The 18,729-nt window shown below is 48.2% G+C and overlaps 1 protein-coding gene across 1 annotated transcript in view; it reads right to left on the minus strand.

Annotated features, from left to right (window-relative positions):
* The window catches only part of BSN (bassoon presynaptic cytomatrix protein), a 96,775-nt gene extending 85,272 nt beyond the window's left edge, over positions 1-11,503 (minus strand). The window contains exon 1 of the mRNA XM_035901482.1: positions 11,435-11,503. Within this exon, the coding sequence (XP_035757375.1) occupies positions 11,435-11,503 (69 nt within the window). The remainder of the gene's footprint in view (positions 1-11,434) is intronic.
* Between the last annotated feature and the right edge of the window lie 7,226 nt (positions 11,504-18,729).

Below are 18,729 nucleotides of genomic sequence, written 5' to 3' on the forward strand. Positions count from 1 at the left end.
CCCCAACCCAGCCTGCGAGCACAAAGCCTCCCGGAGTTGGAGGAAGAACACTTCATCAGTCGGCTCCTCTTGATAGTAGTAGACACCAGCCACTAGGTTCCCTTTGTTGCCTCTGATTCTTACCCATAAGCTTTTGACCTGCTTATTGCTATTCTTCAGGGACAGCTCTTCACACTGTAATAATTTCTTGATGTAAAGGGCAACGCCTGCACACCTCCTTCCTCATCTGTCCCTTCTGAACAGCCCGTAGCCATCAATAGCTACATTCCAGTCGTGGGATTCATCCCACCAAGTTTCCGTAATGGCAATCAGGTCCTAGCTTTCTAGCAGCACGATAGCTTCCAACTCCTCCTGTTTGTTTCCCATGCTGCGTGCGTTTGTATAGAGGCATTTCATCTGAGCTTTTGGCCTCGTCACCTTCATAGCAGAACACCCCTCATTTCCCTTTTGGTGTTTCACAGGCATTTCCTTGTTGGCTCCTACTACCTCAGGAGCCTCCGGCTCACCTCCACCAGACTTCAACTTTGCTGCAGCGCCCCTGGCACGCTGCTGGGCAATGGGTTGAGAGCTCATACTAGCCCCCCATCCCTCTAACCATTGATATCATCCCCTAGCCTGTTGCTGGCAAGTCAGATAGGTTCCCCTTCCCCCTTCGCATCTAGTTTAAAGCCCTGTCAATGAGCCCCGCAAACTCCTGGGCAAAGACCCTCTTTCCCCTTTGAGAAAGCTGGCTCCCATTTGACACTAGCAAGCCTGGTGCCATGTAGGCCATCCCATGACCAAAGAACCCTAAGTTGTGGCGGTGACACCAGTCACGGAGCCACGTGTTAATGGATTGGGTTCACCTGTATCGCCCAATGTCTCTGCCCACCACTGGAAGGAGCGAGGAAAAAATAACCTGCGCTCCAGATTCCTTTACTAACCGTCCCAAGGCCTTGAATTCTTTTTTAATCACCCTCAGGCTACTTACTGCCACTTCACCAGTACCCACATGGAAGAGCAGTAAGGGATAGTAATCCAAGGGTCAGACCAGGCTAGGAAGTTTCCTAGTAACGTCTCTAACCCGGGCTCCTGGGAGGCAACAGACCTCCCTAAGAGCAGGGTCTGCCTGGCATATCAGACCCTCTGTTCCCTGTCTCCTACAACTATTACACGTCTCTTCCTCCTCGTGGATGCACTATTAATACGAGAGGGAGGTCTTTCTGATCTTCATGCCTCCTCCAATGTGGATGGGTCAACACCTACACCATCCACTGCCTTGTCTTCCACATCTAGAGCCTCATACCTATTATGCAGAGGCACCTGGGGAGATGCAATGGGCAAGGAAAGGGTTCGCCTTCTGCCCTGATTGCAGACCAGTTTCCACTCACCATATATAATAAAGAGGAACATGTTATCCTCGAGTCCTCTGCCTCCCACTGGGACTGGGGTTCAAGGAGGGAGTGCCAGGCAGGTGGTGGCATAAGCCACTTGCACTTCACGCAGTAGACTGACGCCTGTCCCCAGAGGAACCGCGTCCCAGCATGGCATGCCACCCTCTTCCCCGGCCCCTGATTTTGCAGGAGGTAACACACTTAGCGCCGTTGCCACTTTCCCCTGAGTTCAAAATGCAGAGGTCTGCAATCCATGGAAAGGTAACAAGAACCAGAAATTTTCTGGTTTACAGTCACATTATGGGTGCATGACCCTGCATACTGCAAAGTCAAGATTAGGAAAAGCCTCAGTCCACCGAAACCCAGTTATTCTCCATCTCATCAGCATCACGCCTCGTTCAACTGGCAATCAGCAACAGACTAACATGGTTGTTGAGAAGCATCTGCCATCTTATTAGCTGAATCCCACGTATCTGAAGAGGGTTTTATTGACTGATTTAAGCTCTAAATAAACATCTACTTGCTTGTTTTCGTTCCTGTGCACTGCCTTTTTTTAAGCGTTTGTGGATCGGTATCAGCTGCAGCTGGACTAGATGATGGTCACAGGTCCCTTCCAACTGAACTATTCTGTTCTATTCTACTCTATTCTGATTTTGCTATGTGGCAAATAAATACTTAATTTGCACCTAAGATGGCCCTTGTTGAGCTAAGAGCAATCTCCCTTAGGGTGCTTTGCAACACTCAGAGCAAGGGCTGCTCACGCCCGCCAGCCCAGCATCCCCAAACTTCTCCCCAGGGAACCCCAAGGTCTGACATCTGCTAGTCACCCTATGTCGACCATGATGGACATCTGCCACTGAATGCAAGACAACTGATCCCCATTGAGTCACAAGCAGCCTCTATGAACCCCAAGTCCTGAACAGGAATCAGGGGTGACTTTTGCATGCCTTCCATGAGCCCTTGAAAGCCAGAAAGTCACCAAATGAACCAACAGACCCCCACGTGCTGCTCTTACAGCTGCTGCTGCCTGAAATGCTGCAGCCACCGCTGTCAGGATCTTGGCCAAGCCCCTCAGAGCCACCAGCAACTGGCTTGATAGAAGAGCCTGCAGGTAACGATCTCAGTGCAATATATATCAATGAGATGTCCTCTGAGATAGCTTTACAGGAGCAGGCACGCTGAAGGTTGAAAGATTCAAACAGATCTCCTTTTCAAGTGATGTAACTGTTGCTGAGAACATTAACGATCTTGAACTTCAAAGTGTTAAAATCTCTTGGGGGTAAGTGGGGCGTCTGATATCCATTCTGCTTCAGCGTCAGGGAAAATCTGTTTCCTCTGTGACAGCAGAAAACGACGTGTAAATTTTCCAGAAACAGAGTAGGAGCCACTTCTTGATCGTGATGTGAGTAGCTGCACAGCGTGAGAGGAGCAGTACCTCTGGCCACTGAGAGCCAGGAGGGTGCAGATGCAAAGCAGGACCCCCAGCCCTGCCATCCCTGAGGTGAACATGGAGCTATCGGAGAGGTCCACTGGGTTTCTGACCCAGTGTCCGCATCTCTCTGGGCACTGAGGAAGTATCTGGAAGATGCAAAGCAAGGAGGAATGGCTGCTCTTCCAGTGCGTGGGTGAAGTCAGCTGTGGAGTGTCGGTGCAGGGGAAGAGCAGCCTTGTAGCCCTGGAGGAGAGGTGGAAGGAGAGGAGGCAGCGGGCGCCTCAGCTGCTGGCCCCAGGGATGCTGCCAAAGGGGACAATGCTCAGGACATTGAGAGTACTAAACCCGACATTAATTCAGGTGAGCGCTGGAGGTGGCCATGCTCAGGGGATGCTGCAGGCTGGACAGTGAAGTGGGCTGCTGCCTGCAGAGCCCTTCTCCTCTGTATCTGCAGGACTTGGAAGGTCTGCAAGAAATGATGAAGAGAGACACAGCCCTGTGACCAGCATCGGGGAGCACATAGAGAAGGGGTGGCTGAAATGGGGATAAATGTCCCCAGAAGTCACAGCGAGGATGGGCTGATGGCCACCCCTTCAATCTGATTTCCACCTAGCTACTCAATGTGTGGCCTCTGTCTCCTTCCCGGGTCCAACTGATTGCTGTGAGCAAGTCATTTATGCATGTAAAAAATAATATTAATTTATAAAGGGTCGTCACCATCTTGAAAATACTGCGGACATCAGAAGGGACAAGTGTGATGGGTAGAGTAGCCCAGCCAAGGAGGAACCGCTCCCCTCTGCCTCCATCACCTTCCACCTTACAAACGAGCTCTAGCAATTAAACGGTAAAAGAGCTGATGTCCAGAGTCATGTTTAACTAAAGCCCTTTGTCCTGGTGAAAAATTCGCAGCACGAATTACTGTGCTGTATTTATGAAGTGCCAGCAAAGCCAAAAGATAAACCATGGCATGAAGCTCAGGAATTTTTATGGCATATGGTTCATGAAAGCTTATCTTGTAAATCTGTGACTATAACCACTTCCCCCGCCACCTCGAGAGGCTGATTTTAATTGGCAGGAACACAATTTTTTGGTTAGGTTGTTAACTATTCCCTAAAAGCAGCGCGGAATAAAGCGACCTACTCTTGACTTGGTCCTGCAACATGCACAGAGCCTGCTTTGAGACGCCAAAATTGACAACAGAAACTTTCGGTAACAGTGACCATAATAGACTCAGCTGCAGTCTATCTGCAGGACTGGAAAAAACGCACAGCTACGCATGGCTACCGTAATGCTGAGATTTAAATGGGGAAAAAAATAAAGCAGAAAAAGTAAGCAAGTTTGTTAAAAAGAAATTAAAAGCAGCAGGTGGAAAGGTAAAAAAGGGAAGTTTCCGTGGCATGTTAGGCCCTCAGGCAAAACGTACGCTATCAAGAAAGGGTTTAAGACAAGGCCATAACAAGGCAACATAATTAAACATAATTAAAGAGGGGAGCACATAAGGTTACAAGAGCAAAAGGAAATCCTTCAGAAAGTAAAAATTGTATCTAGATGAAGAAAAACAAAACAAAACAAAATTTTGGCAAATTAAATTTAAAGCCCTAACAAAGCATACAAAAAAAAATTCCTGAAGGAACAATTCCTAAATTCCACCAAAAAACCCCCAAACTTTCTAAAAGTTTAGAAATAGGAAATCTGCCAAAGAATATGGAAAACTGAAAGAAGATTGAAATGCAATGGAAATATTTAAGGAATGCAAAACTGTAAAAGAAGAGATAAATCCAACCTTTGCCATGCTCTTGCTAAGGAGAAATCCATGAAGGTTCCCACACCAGAGCTGTTTCAGATACAGGATTAATCTGAAAAATTATCTCAGTAGGAGAAGCGTTAGGATAAAAATCTAGAAAGAAAGAAGGAAAAAAAAAGAAGATGGAGAAATAAAGGGAAGCCTTCTTGTGGGTTAATAACTGATCACCATTTAGGACGCCAAGGATGCAGGTAGATGGTTGGGTTTTCACAAGCAGAGTTGCGGGACCCTGCCGTGGGATAAATGAGATATATTCACAAATGTCCTGGGAAGGAGGGGAATAATCAAGGGACAAGCTTGCTGAGCCATACAAATTTAATCAGAGTATTCAAAGCTAAAATCAAATGCACAGAGCTTTAGAAGGTATCTCCTGAAATGGATGTCACAAAATGCCGGGGCAGGTGAAATCCAAGGTCAAGAAATGCAGAGCAATGCACAGAAGAGAAGACAACCATAGCCACACGCGGTGATGGACTCTGAATGAGGTACTGCCACTCTGCAAAGAGTTCTTCAAGCCATTTTGGACAGTTCTCAGAAAACGTCAATTTAACGCTCATCAACAAATTTAGAATGATCTACAAAAAAATGGACAATTAAGTTATTTTGGGAAAAATGCATTCTGGAAAGCAATTCAGAGAGAAGAGCAGAGACAGCCCATTCCCTGACTTGCTTCTGGCTTTTTGAGAGTGGCACGAAGGTCTGGTTTTGCAAGGCTCCCCTTTGAGTTTCAGGCTTGATTTGGGCCAGGAGCTGGAGGGATTTCTACAGCCACTGGCCCGCTGTGGGCAAGTGCTCCGACGCCGAGAGCAATTTGCTGCTGGTGGGTAAAAAGGTGTCAATTCCAGTGGTCTGGCTCCCCCAGGACAGCCTTCACGGTCCTGCCCACACCATCCACGGGTCCCCATGCTTCTATGAAACCTCCAGCAGCAAGAAGTTGGTATTCAACCACAAAGAAGCTGGGAGGACTGCAGGGCTCTTTTTTTGGATGATTTCCACCCATGCTCCAAAATTAAAAGCTGATGCAAAAAAAATGTATCATTATCCATCTCCGTGACAGCTTGAGTCAACCGAACTCAGCCCGGAATGAGGAGCAACACTCATTCCAGGCATAAAAAATAGGAAGATCCATCAGAAAGAGAAGTGCTGTTAAAAAAGAGGCAGTAATGACATACCAGAAAGAAACTGGCTTGTATTTTTAGAAAAAAGAAAGAAAAACCCAGTTAAAACAGCAATTTCCAGGAAAGGAAATCAGACTGCCATACTGCAGAGAGACAAACAGCTCCTGCTGACTGCAGGGAGCGGCAACAGAAAAATCCTGACTTTGCACACCTATTTGTCTGAGCCCGGGCAAATGAAACACAAGACCTAACACATATTTTCTTGTGCGTCTGTGAAAAATCACAGCACTTTTATCCATCCTGCAGTTGTGTCTTTGCCCCTCACAGCATTTTGGCCATCTCATAATTGCCCCTCTTACTCTTCCCCAGGTCATTTAGGTCCTTAATATCTTTTTTGTTGTTGCCTCAGGTTATCAGGAGAGCTGACATCTAAGGTGTGGAAGAGCAATCAAGAGAAGATCATTTGGGCAGTGACCGAGAAAACAGTGATGTCCTCCCCAAAGAGCAGCAAGTACTGCGCGCGTAGAGGGGGTACGTGGTAAAACTTATGAACCCACATTTTCCTGCAAGGAGGAGAGTTCATGTCCAACACAGCCAGGTAACATTTGACGAAAACTTCACGTCAGGTTGTCATAGAATCATAGAATCCTAGGTTGGAAGGGACCTCAAGGATCATCTTGTCCAACCTTTCTAGGCAAGAGCACAGTCTAGACAAGATGGCCCAGCACCCTCTCCAGCTGGGTCTTGAAAGTGTCCAATGTGGTGGAATCAACCACTCCCCGGGGAGATTATTCCAATGGTTGCCTGTTCTCATTGTGAAAAATTTCATGTCCAGTTGGAATCTCCTCAAGAGCAACTTGTGTCTGTTCCCGCTTGTCCTCTCCACGTGACTCCTTGTAAAAAGGGAGTCTCCATCTTCCTTATAGCTACCCCTTAGGTACTGGTACATGGTGATGAGGTTGTGGTTGTCAGAAACACTTCTCAGCTGCAGAAGTTTCTCCATCCCTGATGTTCTCCACACCAGCACACGTGGCCCAGTAATGTCTCTTGTTGGAGATGAGACCACCTTTGCAAGAGCCTGCTTGGGGACGCTGCCCTGGGGCCACAGCCAATGGCCTTGCACAGGACAGGGTCAATATGGCTGTTTGTGTGTCTTAGATTTCCACTTTCTGGTTTTCAGGGATTTCAATTGGAAGCCCAAATGCGAATGGCAAACCAAAGACGGAATTAATTACATTTTTGTGTTGTAGACCTCAAGGATCATCTTGTCCAACCTTTCTAGGCAAGAGCACAGTCTAGACAAGATGGCCCAGCACCCTCTCCAGCTGGGTCTTGAAAGTGTCCAATGTGGTGGAATCAACCACTCCCCGGGGAGATTATTCCAATGGTTGCCTGTTCTCATTGTGAAAAATTTCATGTCCAGTTGGAATCTCCTCAAGAGCAACTTGTGTCTGTTCCCGCTTGTCCTCTCCACGTGACTCCTTGTAAAAAGGGAGTCTCCATCTTCCTTATAGCTACCCCTTAGGTACTGGTACATGGTGATGAGGTTGTGGTTGTCAGAAACACTTCTCAGCTGCAGAAGTTTCTCCATCCCTGATGTTCTCCACACCAGCACACGTGGCCCAGTAATGTCTCTTGTTGGAGATGAGACCACCTTTGCAAGAGCCTGCTTGGGGACGCTGCCCTGGGGCCACAGCCAATGGCCTTGCACAGGACAGGGTCAATATGGCTGTTTGTGTGTCTTAGATTTCCACTTTCTGGTTTTCAGGGATTTCAATTGGAAGCCCAAATGCGAATGGCAAACCAAAGACGGAATTAATTACATTTTTGTGTTGTAAAACTTGCTACTTGCAACAGGAAAGAAAAAGCAAACCTGAGGAAGAATGCATTACCAATACTGTCAGAGACACCATCAACTTCAATATTTCAAGCTGTTCAGTTTAAATATACTTTTGAAATAGAAGAGTCTGAAATTCCCTTGACAAGTAGGATTGAAGGAAAACACTTCTCCGGCATCTGCAATTCTTTGAGGTACCTTGTCCCTGCACGCAGTTCCCTGCTGCACATAACTCAGATCAGAACATTTGTCCCCAAAGAGACAGACGCATCTGCGTATTTGGTGTACCCATCCTCGTGGTCCCATCGAAAGGCTTAATTGGCAGAAATGGAGGCAGGTAAAATTTAAGGCTGAGAAGTTTACTTGATAAGCGAACCAGATTTTAGATATGTTGGTAAGTAGAAAGCATTTTATTACTACCCAAAGCAGCTAGCTGGTTTTGTCTGCACATTTTGAAGAACAAGACAGACATGATAATTTGTCCATTCAGAGTGTTTGGGACTGTATTTTTAGTTAATAATAAATGAAGATTAAGTTGGTAATTATCACCATGGGTTGGATGAAGCGGAGTTGTATAGCCATCAGGAATCATATCCTAATCCATTAACCAGTGCAGCTAGGAGATGCTTCAAGATGAGAAAGGCAGATAAAATAAAGTACAAAAGGGCCACCTAAGCAGATACTTCTTCAGAGTTTTCTCCCAGGGTGATAATTTCTGGATACTTTTAATTTTTGCCACGTTAAGGTAATCGATGGCATATAATGTAGTAACGTGGACCATCTTTTCCACTCAAACAAGAACTGATGTTCTGTTATAATTTTAGCGTAACCAGCCCAAACCAAGCCTAAGCAAGCCGTAAACAGGCTCTACCTGCTCTGAAAATCACCATCGTGAAAGGTTCAAAGGATGGCTCAGGGCGACATGCCTCCTCTGCTGCTGAGCCCTCGGTGGTGGGATCTCCCCCCGAGGGAGGAGGGCAGGCTGGGGGTGTGCTTGTGGGACTCGCAGGCTGGAAGATCTCCACTCGATACAGATGGAAACAACCCATCTTTCCTTGTGTCCTCCCCAGCTACAGGGTTCCCAAGCAAAGCATCCACAACAACTTGCAGCCGGGGCAGGGGGGAAGGAGGAGGCTTGGAAATTTCTCTTTGGGACTACAGAGCTGCCGTAAATACAAAGGGACAGTCGGGGCAGATGCTGAGCAGCATGGACTGATTTACAGCAATGTAAGCAGAACTCAGCATCACCTCCTCACGTACGCCGGCGTCAGGAGTATTTACAGAAAGCTATAGATGCCATCTGGCCCCGACACAACGTGCTCTGGCACTATCTGCTGCAGACATCTCGCAGGTTCACAGCAGAGGAGATGCAGTCCACAGGTAAAAAGAAACCCAAAACACAGTGCCTTACCGTCGGTGGGCAGAAGGCAGCAAAAGCTGATGCACTTCAGAGGAAATACAAGAAAGATCTGCACACTTCAAGGCCAACACATGGTTCACTGCATCTCCTATCGCTGGTCCTGCAAGGACCACATTAACTGGTCCCAAACCTGGAGCCCCACAATGAGTCTCAAACTTGGAGTCAACAACACAACAGAAGTCACCGTCGATGAGGTAGCAAAAAAGCGTACTGCAAAATTAAAATCGAAAAAAAAAATGCATTCCAAGCACGACGAGAACAGTTTAAGCTGTAACCACCTCGGGTGCTTAAACTAACCCAGCCTGGCCAGGGCAACACGTGCTAACATTGCGCAGACGTACGTGGAAAGGCTTCAGACCATCATTGTTTACTCTGGCAGTTAACTGGGAGTTTAGTGTTTAAAAAAAAAAAAAAAAAAAAAGAAGAAAAACAAGATTTTTTTTCTTTTCTGCTATTCCAGGGCCTAATCCAGAAAAAAAAAAAAAAAAAAAAAAAAAAAAAGAAGGAAAAAACCCAACCAAACAACAATTTGTCTCCCTAAGAAGATTAATAGGTGCATTTAAAGAAATCAGTCTGTAGGCTTAATGAGAAAGAGGCAGCAAAATCCTAAATGTGAGACCTCCTACAGTTTTTCAGTCCAGCTGTACAATCAAATAATAGTTTATGTAACTAGGATTGGAACAAAATAAATTAAAAGTAATTTCATGTTTCATCAAAGGAAAAAGTACAGTTCAGAGTCAATGTGGAAAAAGATCTAGATAAGCACTGCATTTTCCTCAAGCCTTTCATAAGCTTTGTATTATCAGCTGAATTGTTTTTTTTCACAAGAGGAAGGCAAATTACCAAGTCCCTTAAGAACTTATTATATATTTCCAAATTTCAGCTATTCCTATTTTATAACTCATAACTTCACATATCTGTAATTGAAATATTTTTCTTCAGGAGATGAAAGAAAAAAAAATAAAAAAACCCACGCTGTTTTTCCCAGGCTGCAATCTGTTTTTTCTGGTTTAAAAAAAAAAAAAAAAAAAAGTGGTTAACAGCTACAACGTGTCATCTTTGAAAGTAATTCCCACACAAAATTTCATCCTTTTGCAGACATTAAATATGGCAAAATGTCTTCATACTCCCCATATCTAGACCAATGAAGGAAGGAGACAAGCTACCAGCAGACTCTTTCTCCCCGTGGCAGGCCAAGTTGGGTCTCACGTGGGCTGGCGAGAGGGGCAGGACCCCTCTGAATCCATCTAAGAGCTGAAGAAGAGACATCTAACATTGATTTCATGCCCATGCACAACTTCCAAGGACAGGACACTCCAAGAAGGAGCACCCTGACACCCATGTCAGAAGAGGTCGCACACTCCAAGCACCTCCTAACAGAGCTCAAAATCCATAAATAAAGCCAAATTCCAAAATAAATCCCCACATTCACAAGGCTACAACCTTCAGGAGAGCACTGGTCTTGCAAAGGGTCATCCACTGGAGCCAGGCTCTGAGCTTGGCGTCAGCTGCACATCCCTCTCGGGAACTGGAGAAGCCTGTGAACCCCCATTGCCAGGAAAGACTCAGAACAGGCTAAAAGGCAACATTGTACTGGCAGGGAAGAAAAAAGGGGAAAAAAGGTTCAAAGGCTGCTCTCAGTTATTGGCATCTGGCCTCTGAAAGTCTCCCTGCCCTGATGATACCTACGCAGACGCCCGTGCCTCCAGTACCCGGGGCTGGATGGAGGAGGGCATGCCAACCTCAAACAGACCAGCTGAAACACTGGATTTTGTCACATCTGCACCAGGCAATATTTTGGTGCAGGGTGATTTTTTTTTTTCCCTGCAGCCTTCAGAGGAGCTGTCAAATCCTCATCTGAAAGCTATTCAGCGTGGGAAACTGCTTTGTCACGTCTGAGAAACCGTGGTCCCTGGCAGGTCCCGGAGCCAAGTGAATAACGGTTAGTCATACCTGCTCAAAAAACCCCTCAAAATTCAGCAACATTTCTCAAGCAGCATGGATGCATTTTCCCTTTGAGCCATACAGTATCTGCTTGCTCTAGGTTGTGTTGCAACTGTCCAAAAAAGGGGGAAACCCTCCGAGAAGAGGGCAGGAGATGCTCTTCTCGTGGAGATCAGCTCCACGTGCTCAGGTAGCAGAGGTTGAGATGACTGCAGGTGGGACAGGCAGCAAGGTAGGATGGGAGGCAGGAGGTGGCAGCCTGCACCTCACACAGGCGTTCAGAAACTGCAGGACATCCCGGGCAGAAGTCATGGCACAGCACTGATGCCTGGTGACAGAGAATAAGAAAACACTGAGAAACACAGGGATGGTGTCAACAGTCTTCAGGGAGGAGAGGAAGAGCTTCCGGTGGGTCAGAGGAGCCTGTGCAGAGCTTGCTGCAACTCAGGAAGTCACCGTGTAACCACGATGCCATGAGAAGACTTGTTGCCTGTACCCTTCCTTACCTCCTCCACCACCTGCTGTCTGGCTGTGAACACGGAGGAGAGGGGCATGGTGGACAAGCCTAGGACCATCGCACCATCTCCAAAGGCTCAGCTTCGAGTCCTGACCCGCATGCCCAAGGGCTGCCGCTGCCACATCCTGGCCATGCAATGTGCCCCATCATCTAGCTGCAGAACCAGAAATGGGTGAGCATCCCAGTCACCATTGCACCTCGCTGTGAAACCAGCTGGCCAGGATGGCCCAAGTCCAAGTCTTCGAACACACCTGGGCTTGAAGGTGTTGTTATCCCTCGGGAAAACATACAGAAGCTAAGCCACAGCTGCATGCCTCAAATACACAGACTACCGCAGGCAAATCAAAGCTGCATTTTGGCTTTGCAGAATAGAGCATCTCATTTAAGATCTTAGTCATTGCCTTGTTAGGAGGACTATACGATGGTGTCTGCCAGTGGGTAATGGCCCAGAGGTCCTGTCCTCCTACGTTTGCCCACTGGCGCCTTATGCACCCTGTTACAGTCACTTGGCTCTTGGACAACTGAGCCGATCATCACCAAGCACTAATGGTCTCCGAGTGGAGACAATCATCTCCGTTGCTCTGGGGTAAAGGCATCAAGGTTCTTCCTAATGTCAGGAAGTGAGAGGAGGATGAAGGCGAGCTGCTGAGGTGACCCCTCAGCAATGGGTTTTCAAGAAGGACTGGTGCTGCATGACACACTAAGGACAAGGATAGGAGAAAGGTCTGGGGACAGACTGGGCAGGAGAGGTTTTGGGGTTTTTTTGTTGTATCTCTTCTTAGAAGATGCCTAAATACACTTTAATGCATTAAATACACACGCATTCTTCTTCCATAGACAATGACCTAGAAACACAACTAAATAATTTTTGACAAAAGAGAATGCACCAAACTATTTAATCACATCTTCGTGGGGAGTAAAGCCAATATGATCAGCTAATCTGCTGTACATCACAGAAACTCTAGTTTTGGGCCGAGGGAGACTGTATATTTTAGGTGGTAAAGCTTTTATTCAGGTTTTGTGTGATCATATACCCTATCGCACCCTCTGGTAAACTGCTGCTGCGCTTATTTATGCTCACTGTTTATACACATTTCCTTGCCATTTGGCTAGGTTGGACCTCTAAACTCCAGGTTTTGGGTTGCCTTTGTCAGCCACCGCAACAATCTTTACCACCCAGTGCCAGGAGTCAGGCTGGATGTCATGCCACCACTTCTCATCTCAAGCCAAACCATGACACTTGAAAAAGAGACACCAAAACAAAATAAAAATTGCATTCAGACGCGCTTTTCTTGGCTTGGTGGATGATGTTCCTCTGCCTCAGCACAGCATGGGCAGAGAGCTGCTGTCTCCTGCCCCATCAAATCGCCATCCCGTCTGTTATCAAACACACATAGAAAGGCCAAGAGCCAGCAAGATATCGTTGCCAGCATACTTAAGTCATCTTAGACTAGATATAAGGAAGAAATTCTTTACAATGAGGGTAGTGAAACATTGGAACGGGTTGCCTAGGGAGGTAGTGGAGGTTCCATCCCTGGAAACATTCAAGACCAGGTTGGATGGGGCTCTGAGCAACCTGATAAGGTTAAAGGTGTCCCTGCTCACTTCAGGGGGGTTGGACTAGATGACCTCTAAAGTTCCCTTCCAACCCAAAACATTCTATGATTCTATGGTTAAATATGAGCTGAGTATGGGTGAGGAGCCCCCCAAGAACACGCGTGAGGAGCCCCCCAAGAACATGCCTTCCAGCTTCACTGTAAAACACAAGCCAGCGTTAATAGGGCGCAATGATACTGCTCTCTCTTGTAGGCTCCTAAATAGCTTGTTGGAGGTGCTGGGTGGTCTCAGCAAGGAGCCAGCTCACTGTATTTATAAAAACTTTTCAGCATCAGTGACATGAAAAGCAGTCCAGCATGGCCGGTGATGACTGACAGGCTGCATGGCAGTGCTTCGGGGTCATGCTGAAGCTCAGCACCTCCAGGCAGTAAAGAAGACCAAAAAAAACCTGTTCTTAAGAACAGTCGTGCCTATGGATTGATGCAAAAATAACAAATCTGTCACTCAAACAGACATTTGAAAACACAGCGATGGCTCCACAGCGACGATCTCAATCTCAAGAAAATACGTGCAACACGCATAATGGTTTACGATGTGTGGGACCAGGATGACCATCAGCACTTGCTGTCACTCACCAGCCAAAAAAAATCTGGGCAGCATCCAGGAGCAGTGGCACTCATCAGTGAAGACGACGCGATAATCTTATTTCCACAATTAGTGAAAATCAGACTGCCACTGCCATGGAGCCCATTTCACCCTACCTGAGCTACCTTGGTTTTTGGAACTGCTGTTTGCACCCTGGATGCCTGTCACATCCTTCCAAAGGTACGTCTCACACGCTAGGAAATGAGGCTGATATTGCAACAGGATTGCTAGGAAAAACACCCTCGGCCGACGGTGCGCCGTTGTGCCAGCCCCAGCCGGGAAATCAGTGCAGAAGGCTGCAGAGAGAGGCAGGGTTTGCGGCAGGCAGGCTGTATTTTTCTGGCAGGTAGGTGTCCAGATGCACATCGGGTATTCCCCAAACCGGTATAAACTGCAGGCGTGTGCCACGGCACTGAACACCTGTTTGTGCGGAATTGGAAACATGATGGGAAGCATCAAATGCGTGCATCAAACAGCAGAGAAAAGGAACAGCTTTATTTGGTTGCGTTGGAGAAGCAGAAGCCAGCCCATCACCCTGCTTGGCATGACCCGCAGTGTGGGGGGTCCCACCGATCCCAGTGGATGGGGTCACTCAAGCTGTGGCACGACTCCCGAGCATCAGCAGGAGAGGCTGAGCGCCAGCACGTGGGATTTCGGGCAGAGAAAGCAGCCCCACCACAGCTGCAGCTGCACCAGGAGACAAAGTGTCCTCCAGCTTTTCAACCAACGGGGAGAAGGAAATCAACCCTTCCAAATTCATCCCCCTCCTTCTCCCTGAGCAGAAGCAGAGAGTGTAAGTAGTTCAACGAGCCCCTGGGGTGGCAAAAGCTAAGGGTGGAGGCATGCCTTCCACACAGCATCCAGGTCGGCTTCAGCAGTGAGAAACCCCAACCTGCCAAGTGGATTGCAAATCTGTGTATTTGTTTTGGAAATAAAGTCATTAATAATTGATGCCAAACATTTTGAATATTGATGAGCACACTCACAGAAGAGGTTTTGGAGTTACTGAAGCACCCCAAATTGTGCCGTCTAAATTCAGGGGCCTTATGGCTGCTGTCAGAGCTATCAAAAGTATGTAAAGCACCACTTGCTAAAGGGAAGATGCGTTGCAGCCAGCACCACCTGCCCATCATGAGAAAGATGAACTCGAGCCTCATGGGATATTTAACACGGCAAATATTTTGACTTGATCCATTGAGTCAGCCATTTTCTACTCCTCCTTTTACCTTTTATTTAGTTCGCACAAAGTTTATGAGCTTTCAACGTTGTGTTATCTGTTCCTCCCCTCCTCACTTAAACCCAGCCTCAGCTCCCTCCTGACCCTCCAAATCTCATACACCAAATAAACTAAAGCTTACTCAGCTCAGGAGCACGGCAGGCTTTTCCAGAGTGCCAGCCCTCAGTTCAGCAAAAGGTCAGGAAAACGCTAGTTTAATACTCGAGGAAAAGGTTTTCTCCAGCAACTCCTCTGACGCCAATGTCTCTGCACGGTCCTGCCCAGGGCTCAGCCTCTTTGGGGACAGCAGCGCATGGAAACAAATACAGAGCTGGATCTCCAGACAAGTTTGAGCCCAGCCCATAGCCCGGTTTTCCATCACACAGTCTCATTTTATTTCTAGCACAGTCATATGAAAATGGACATCGACTGTTCGTTTCTGCAAGCTTGTGAAAAGTGCCCACTTAAAAAGAAATGGCAAACTTGATTATTTTTTTTTAAATTACTTTTATGTATATACTTATTACCTATTATCACTATGCTACTTACAGCAAGGAAAAAAAGCCAATACCCAGCAAATGCAGCGAGCTACCAAAAGGGCGGAAAGGAGCATCTGAACTACACTAATGTTTTTTTCCAAGCTTGAGCTATTTTCTCTAACCTGGGAGGAGGAAATTTGGTACTGGAAACTTCCCTCCTTGGTCACTTCACGACCTCCAACTCGCAGCAAGCCTACCTGGAGACTTGAGAAATCCTGGGGGTTTCAGTAAAATGGCTTCTTTATCACGGAAAGCAAAGGTCCTGGCGGTCTCCGCCATGGGAGGAATCTTCCTCCCGACCTTGAAGCCCAGCAGCCAGCCTGGCTGTTGGCAACATGCGTCTCCCAGGTTCCAGAGGAACAGGGATGCTGAAAGCACCGCTGCTCTCACCGACAGCCTGGCTATTTGTGGCCAAATACCTTTCAAACCAAATGCTTCCCAGGACAGTGACCCTCTTCCCCTGTCCTGTCCTTCAGCCCTTAGCTCATGCATCCAGGCATCACAAAAAAGTCCTTTACGAGCTCCGCGGCTGAGCAGCAGACGGACCCAAAACCTGAATGAATTGGGCAACAAATCAGGCACAAACATGATCAGAAGCAGCGATCGAGTCTCTCTTCAGGATACCAGGAAAACCGGCCACCTAAAGCACCCTGCCCCAAGCTTTGTTTCTAAACTTGGGATTGTCCCTGCTCTGACACCCAGCCCCTTTTCATCGATCTGTCAAACTACACTATAAAACGAGCTTGTCCCTTTTATGCTTAGGGGCTCTCTTTGGAGGAGCAGACCCGGACTCCACTGCCAGGCAGCTGGAAAGTTTTCAGTCTGAATACATCCACAACCAATTTATGTTCCCTTTGATCCTTTGGGTTAATAACGCTCCATCTTTTCATCTCCTCCCAGGTGACAGAGGCCCCGTTTGTCCGGGCAGACCAACAGCAGCCCTTCCCCTTCCCTCCCTCCCTCCCCTGATTCAGCATCCTCTCACCCCATTACCAGAGCTGAGCACGACCCCCCCCAAGTGAGCTTTTAGCAGTGCTTTGCACAAGGGTAAGGTCTTCCCATCTGTGCTGAAAATACCTCGCCTGATGCAATCCTGCACCACGTTTGCCTTTTTCAGAGCTGCACCCCGCTGGCAGAGCCTAACCGAGCACCGCACGCATCTTCCCTTCACCCTCCAGCTCCGCCGCGCCTCACCCAAAGCACCCAAGCAGAAAATCGGAGTTTATAACAATCAGTGGATGTTGCAACCCAGTGAGAAGCCGTGACTTCTATGGGACGTTTTCTATTCTCTGAAGACTCTCCACAGCATACGCTCAGTGTCTTGAAAACAATCGTTACGAATTTACACAGGAGACCCCGAAGTCCAACACACCGCATATCAGGTGGTCAGACCATTTCCTCGTAGAACACAAAGCAAGGTGTGAAAAATTACACAGCAAAGCAGTGTCACTATGGTTCTCACTGGCTTGCACACAGATTTAGGTTACTGAATTCAGAGGGGGGAAAAAAAAAATAAAGTTGTCCAGATATTGTGAGAAATTCACTTTCCTTTCCCTCGTCACTTGAGATTTCTAGAGTGGTGCTTTTTGCACCGCACACCCGCTGCTCAGCCAGCACGAGCCATGCTTTGCCAAACCTTTTACAACATTTGGTCTATCTCATTGTGCCCACTCCCGCATCTCACAAAAACGACTTCCTTCTCGAGGCCTGTTTTTTTTTCTTCATTTCTACTTTCTTACCTTGAATTAAAACCCCTCAGCGTTACCTCAGCTCTCCACACCCCTCCCACGCTCAGTTTTTAAACACCAGTACAGATCAGCATCTCCCCCATCCCACCGCTGCTGCACAGCAGCCTCCACCGCCAGCCTGCGGAGCCCCGCATGGCCCACCTCTTTAATTGCATTAATTAATTGTAAGGGAGGGCAGCTCCTCAGCAGCAGCTCCTCGAGAGGGGCAGGAGCATCAGCTCAGCCTGCGAGGCCTCAGGCATGGCTGGCAAAACCAACCTGGTGTTTCTGTGGCAGGAAAGGAGGGAGGGCAGCCAGCGCTGCAGGGCTGTGCTCCAGCACGCCCAGAGCCGCTGGGACCCCCAGCCCCAGTACCCAACAGCAAACACACCCTCTGGGCAGCAACGAGGGAGTGCCACGGCAGCGCCAAAAATGGACAGAGACAGCAGATCTGCACGGTGCCCTTGGCTGATCTCGTTACACTGGCCTAAATGGCCATGTGGGTATTTAATTTTAAATTGTTATGAGCAGCCTGTGAACAAGTTCTTGCTGGCAACATCCAAAGCAGAGGGGTCAGTGACGTTTTAGCAAAAGGAAATGGGAAAAACACAAGGGAAAACAGGCACAATTTCACTCGGGGGGATTTTTCACTCTCCCTGTGTAAAAGCTAACAGAGATTTTACAAAGAAAAGCCTGCCCAGAGCTTGGCTGCCCTGTAGGATCCCCAAACCCCGCCTGGGTGTCAAGACACAGCCTGCGAGCAGCGATTGCAGCCTGCTGGCTGCGAGCGAGGGGAAAGCACTGCCCGGCGAGACCACAGCCTCCTGTTTGGGCTCCTGCTTGCATTTTCCCCATCTGAAGTAACGCGACCGGCAATGCAAGCAGAGCTTATCGGTGCACGGGTGAGGCAGAGAGCCTGAAATGCCGCTGCCACCACCTTGGCCATATGCTGGGGGCAAACTGCCCGCCGAGTCCCCCAGGCCCCTCCGTGCAACTTTCCACTCCTCACATTTATTTCTCCAGATAGGATGATATTTTTAGGATTGGCTTTTTTTTTTTTTTTAAAAGGCATCTCTCCAATCCCACACCCACTTCCAAAGCATCTCCCTCCCGGCCGGCACTGCCTGGCAGAGGGAGAGCAGCTCGGCACAGCTCCCCGCAAGGTTTTGCACCAGTAACTCCGGGCAGGGCTGCACGTCCCTCCTGTTACATAACGACTTTTCCCATTTGGTGCCGGCTCCAGTTGGGGTGGCCGTGTTTGGGGTGGTCACACTTGGGGCAACTGTGTTCAGGGTGGCAGTGTTTGGGGTGCTCGCACACCCCAGTGTTGTCAACCGCAAGCTGCCAGGTACCATCCCCCCATCCTGACCAGCCCCCCCCCCTCGGCCCAGACTCCCCAACCCCAAAATCACCGAGGGCACACTGTCCCTCTCCTGTACCCAGCCCCAAACTGCACCCTTGCCTTCCCCCAGCACCCACGGGTGTCCCCGAACTGCCAGCTCCCCTGGGGCTGCACCCTTCAGCAGCGACCCACCCGGGGCGCCTTTGCCCCCGCCCCGTCCGCCTCCCCTGCCCGCCTGCACCCCCCGCCTTCTCCCCA

This window comes from Egretta garzetta, unplaced genomic scaffold (genome assembly GCF_000687185.1).
Source record: "Egretta garzetta isolate BGI_Z169 unplaced genomic scaffold, ASM68718v1 scaffold861, whole genome shotgun sequence".
Taxonomy (NCBI): domain Eukaryota; kingdom Metazoa; phylum Chordata; class Aves; order Pelecaniformes; family Ardeidae; genus Egretta; species Egretta garzetta.